We start from the raw sequence: 6,017 nt of genomic DNA, 5'->3' as shown, positions 1-6,017 counted from the left end.
GTTCGAGACAACCCACCTACTAATTTCACGGTCCGATTCGGGCTGAACTGGACTTTTCAAGGGCTCGTCCCACGAGGTGGATTGGCTGGATCGTTGATGGGTCAAATTGGCCCGCACTGTTGGTCATCTCTAGTATCACGTATCAAGGTCCAAACCTACCATTTTGATTTCATTATTAATTCCAAACTCATACGTATATATGAACCAAATGCCCCATTAAGGTTTTAGGATCATAGGGATTAGACTTAAGAGTTTAGGTACTAAGGTTTTGGGTTTTTATTATTGGGCTATGTTTTAGTTTTGTAAACCTGACATCCTGACCCAATCAGAATAGACTTGCATCCATAATCTGTCATGCCCACCTTCAATTAATCGAAGTCCAGATCCTAATGGGCTAAACATAATTCATGCTTGAAAAGGATGAACACAATGGAAAAGAAAAACAAAGAACTCTCAAACAAAATATTAACAATGAGTATTAATTTAATCTGAAGTTTTAAAACTTTTTTTTTTTATTAGTTAACTTCTACTAGAAATAACTTGTAACAACTAAAGGTTTGAAAAAATACATTATTTATTAGATTAATCTGTGTTATGAGCCTCATTTTACATAAACTTCTTTTGCTATATACATTTCTTTTTAAAAAAGAAAAGTTGAAATTTTTTTAAGTATTCTTTATTAAAAAAACATGTGTTTTATTTAACTTATTTTTGCTTATATGAACTTATTAGACATTATTAGTTTTTCTTAAACTTTTATCTGCACTTATTCGACTTCATTTTGCAAGAGTGTCACATTTTATTTTGTGAGTGTCAAACCTTATTGTTGCTTATTTTTGTCGAACTAAATTTCTCTGAATTAAATAGACTTATTAGTCCTTATCTGAACTTATTTTTTCTGATAATGACACAAAATAAGGTGAATATATCAAACCCATCTTTACATTTGGAAGTTTATCATTTTATTATTTGGTCAAGTTTATCGTTGTTATAAAAAATTTGGAGGTGGGCCTATCCACCTATCCGTCACCAATCCAAAAGAAACAAAAAATGCCACTATCTCGGTTTTTTTAGTAACAACTTTAGATTTCTTTTGATTTCCAATATGCAACTTTCATAACTAATATCCCAATTTTTCTTGACACTTTCCTAACTATTCAGAGTTCACTCATGGTACACTCGGGTGTACCATAGTACAATCAAGGGTATTTTTGTAATAAATTAAAACTTCAGGTGCTCATTTGACACCAAATTTGCTCATATGGGAATTTTGCTCATTTACTCATTTGCTCCTTTTGCTCATTTTATAATAAAAGTGTTTGCTCATTTTCTTAAATAAATAGAAATATTTGCTTATTTGTTCATTTTGTTCATTTGCTCATTTTATAAATATTCTCAACTATTCATTAGTAAAAGTTATAAAATGCTGAATAGCAAGAACGCAAGGATTCCAAGATTTCTGACAAGGCTGAGATATTGCAAAGAATATAACGCCAGAAGAAATAACGATCTGAAATACAATATGAAATAATTGGATTTAGCAACTCAAAATTTAGATAGTAAGAATCAGAGCTGTATAGAAATGTTTGCCATACATAAGTGACAATTTGACAAGCATACTGTCAGTCTTTTCCTCAACTAAATGCAAAGAAAACATTTGCATGCCCTAATGTGAGGTCAAAAGCTTTACAAACCCATCTATCCCTTCAAAATTCTACAGAATTCTTACCATTAAGTTAGTACTGTTATGCATGGGCAGGATTAAAATCTTCAAGCTAGTTCTGCTCCTGTTAATCTGTCTTCCTGTAAAGTTCTCGAGTGAAATGGAGGCGGCGGGGGTTCAACTGTTAATGTACCCTCTAGAACATTCACAACTTCACCCATTGACGGTCTCATTCTTTCATCGAATTGCAAACACCAGAACGCGATTCTAAGGGCGCGCTCTAGTTCTTCAAACTCTACTTCACCTTCAATCCTCTTATCCACAACCCTCCATCCGTAACCACTAACCCATTTGTTGTAAGACCACTCACAAACATCTTCATGACTACTTTGGCGCCCACTTAAGAGATAGAGTACTATCTTACCAAAGTCTTCCACATCTTTCTCTGCATAAGTGTCAATGCCATCTAGTTTTTGCAAGCCAAATTCTGTGACCTTAGCTTCCAAGTTTTCATTCAACATTACATTTCCACATTTCAAATTCCCGTGGCTTACAAAATCCCTACATTCTGTATGCAGATAAGAAATGGCTTTTGCAACACCAAGACATATTAACATTCTATTTCTCCAAGTAAGCCTTTTGCATGACTCGAGATCACACATGAACTCTTCTAATGAGCCGTTCTTTAGAAACTCGTAGACCAAACATCTGTGTCCTGACTCACAACAGTAACCCTCCAGCTTCACCAAATTCTTATGAGAAATGCCTCCAATGATTGAAACTATAGATCTAAATCTCCTATCTTCGATTTGTGTATCTAGTTTCTTGACTAAAGCAGGTTGGTTTTTCTGAAGCAAGGCTTTAAAAGAGTGTGGCCCTAATTGATCCTTGAAGTTTTGAGTTACCTCCTTGATTTCTGCATATGTCCATCTGACCAAGCCAGCAGATATTAGACCATTATAAGGTGAACTAGCTTGCTTCCTGACAATTGCTACTCTCCATTTGTAGACCCATATTCCAACAGCTATCTGAAGCACAATAAACGCACAGAAGCCAAACAGAACTGCATCGATCAGAAAACGGATTGGCAATCTATAAGACTTCTTAGGTTTGGAGGAAGAAAGAGAGGGTGACGAAGGAGAAGCAGCAGCAGGGGATGTGTTAGGAAGAACTGCTAAGGGATCCATACATGTCTTAACAAAGGATATCGAACTCAGAGATGGGTCAATATAACCAGTAATATACTGAGTTTTCTTGATCCGACACTGTGCAGTTCCATCATTCAAGTATGTCACAGCTGTACACAGCGGATCTTTCTTGCACAAACTCCGGCAAGAGTCTAAACTGGTTATGATGACTGAATCATTTGGCGGGTAAATCCCATAAAGTGAAGTGTGCTTGTATCCCACCATACTAACTCTAGTATCACAGCTCTGCTCAAAGGGCGCCAAACACTTCGAGTTAGACTCCATTGTTAATCTAAATGGGCATTTGCATATAGCAAGGCCAGATTTGCCAAAGGAGCATACCCCATGATCACCACATGTTGCAAAAACATTACACTGATTCTCAACAGCTTGCCACACCGATCTCCATGATACTGAATCTTCATCCCATGAGTAGACTCGAAGATTCCCATCAACATCTAACCTAAGAAACCGGAACTTCACATTGTCATTGTGATCTTCCGCGAATACAGACCAAAAAGCTTCAGATCTTTCATCAAGAAGTTGGAAAGAGCCATTGGAGCTAAGAGAAGCCCTAAGTGAAACATTTGAAGGGGTTCCACTTACCCAGTATATCACACTGGTTTCCCACCTCAGCTCCAGCTTCCCCAACTCACTCATGTATAGACTATAGTAACTCGAAACTGAGCTTCTACTCTGAGCACGAAGCATTTTGTGGACCGATAAATTTTGTCCTGGCAAAAGGGTATCAGACGGTGTATCGAAGCTTTGCCACACCACATCCTTGTTTCCATCCAAAATAACCAAATTTCCATCATCCTGGAGCAATGCAGAAGAAACAGATTTCCCAGAAGTGTCACTCGTCCATACAACTCCGCCATTCGAGGAATCAAATAAAACTAGTCCTCCCTCCTGTGTGAGCTGAAAATAGGATTGATTACTAACAGTAAGCTCTGCACCAGCAACCCAAACTATGACTTGCTTATCAACTGGTATAGAATCCGAATCGAAGCGAATTCCTAGAATATATTGATTAGGATGATCTGGATTGTTGAAATAACCCAAAGCAAAATCCCCATTGGATGAAACCCACAATTTATTTTCAGTAACAGAAAGCTTTGAGCCCAGAACAATTTCAGATACAACCACTGACAGCAGAACTGATACAAAATATAAGCAAAGTAGTAGGGGTAGGGCTGAACTACCACAAAAAATGCATTTATTGAGCATTTTGGAAGTCAGACACAATTTAATTTGGGATTCACACTGGGTAGTTTTCAGTTTTTCACTAATTTGTAGTATCTGAAACAAAATATTCAGTTACATAATGACAATTGGCAGGAAAATGCAAGAAATGTGAAGAAATTAGGAATCTGAAGCAAGAGGGAAACTAAATGGTATATTGACAAACTATTGTACATCATAGTTCCATCATTCTATGGTTTCAAATACCATATTTTCCAACTAAAGTAGGCAAGATGTACATTCAATAAGAAAAACATACCATTTATAGAGAGAAAACTGTGGGCTTATGAAGAATTTGTGTGCCTGAAATTGACATCTAAACACAGAAATTTCCAATGATGTTATTTTATTTGGTTATGAAATTCCCACCAAGTGTTTGTGCACAAGTCCCCTAAAAAGCAGCAAACTTTGAAATATAAAACCCAAATCTGCTATACTCAAGCAAAAAGATTCAAGAAAAAAATGCAAGATATCCAACTTTAGAGAACTATAAGTAGTAATAGAAATTGGGTTTATTTTCTTGAAACTACTTTTTTTTCAGATTTTTCTGGGTTTGGAATTTTGGACTTGAGAATTATAGGAATTTGTTGACCCAATAAAAAGCGAAGTAAAAAAGCAAAATCTGGGAAATGGGATTACTTTCAAACCCTACAGATTTGACTGCTTCACAAGAGAAACATGTAATTAATTTGTGATTAAGAATATATGTGAGTGTAATGTTATTGGTGGGTAGAAAAATAAAATCTTTGGAAAAACAAACAATTCAAAGTGATTAATGTTGACTGAGAGATGAAGAATGGGAAAACTTTTGGCAGCCCAGATAAAAAAATTTGATCAAATGAAAGAGATAGGAAATGTATTATTGTAATGTAGTAGTAGGAGACTAGGAAATGTATACATCATACATTAGGAAAATAAGCTTTAGATTGCAACATAAATTGGCACAAATGTGAGATAATTTGTGAAGAGAGAGATAAGAGTGAAGACTGAACGAAGACGATGGCTTGCATTATTGTAATGTAGTAGTAGGAGACTAGGAGTGTAGTAGGACTAGGAGGAAAAAGTAGTCCACAACTTTTCTCGTGTTTTTAAGTTTTGCCGAGTGAAGAAGTTAGCTGTCAGCTTTGCAAAAAGCTGTAAAGCTGATATAAACCGAGCAGAAGAGCAAGCCCCACACCCATGGGTTATGACTTTTTACTTTTATGAGGCTTTTAAGATGTAAGAGTCTCCACAACGCTAGAAAAAAAAAATTTAATATGAATCCGATGCACACTAATTTAGTTTACATCTTATTCATCTTATGTGAGTTTTAGGGTGCGTTCTGTTCAACTTAAAAAATTAAGTTTCAGGTCCAATAAGTTCAGATAAGTTGCAATAAGGTTTAATAAGTGCAATAAGTTCTAATAAGGTATAATAAGATCTAATAAGTTCCAATCATGTGTAATAAGTTCCAATCAGGTGCAATAAGTTCCAATCAGGTCTAATAAGGTCCAATAAGTTCCAATCAGCTCGAATAAGGTCCAAATAGTCAATGTTTAATAAACATTTGTATTATTGTCCATTATTTTGTTATTCATAATTCATATCACTATTAGCGGATTATGTTATTATTATAATTTTAATTAAAGTACCACAATGAGTATATAGTATTATACTTGTATTAGTGTCTATTATTTTATTATTTATTTGTATTATGTCTATTATTTATTATATATTTGTATTATGTCTATTATTTTATTATTCATATTATTATTAGCTGATTATATTATTATTAGAATTTTTTATTAAAGTACCACAATGTATAGTATTATACTTGTATTATTGTCTATTATTTGATTATTCATATTGCTATTAAATAATATTATAATCATGGTCAAATAATTAAGGTTATAAATAATAATAATAAATGTTAATTAATTTTT

General features: G+C 34.5%; 1 protein-coding gene across 1 annotated transcript; it reads right to left on the bottom strand.

Moving 5' to 3' along the window:
* Positions 1 to 1,509: 1,509 nt before the first annotated feature.
* LOC104889283 (G-type lectin S-receptor-like serine/threonine-protein kinase SD3-1) lies at positions 1,510 to 5,217 on the bottom strand. The gene has a single exon (XM_019248675.3). It carries the CDS (start codon positions 4,078 to 4,080, stop codon positions 1,771 to 1,773), a length of 2,310 nt encoding a protein of 769 aa, XP_019104220.1. The 5' UTR covers positions 4,081 to 5,217; the 3' UTR covers positions 1,510 to 1,770.
* Positions 5,218 to 6,017: the final 800 nt, after the last annotated feature.

Source organism: Beta vulgaris, chromosome 3 (genome assembly GCF_026745355.1).
Source record: "Beta vulgaris subsp. vulgaris cultivar EL10 chromosome 3, EL10.2, whole genome shotgun sequence".
NCBI lineage: Eukaryota > Viridiplantae > Streptophyta > Magnoliopsida > Caryophyllales > Amaranthaceae > Beta > Beta vulgaris.
Note: the sequence above shows the minus strand (reverse complement) of the source record. Positions and strands in the feature narration are given on the sequence as shown.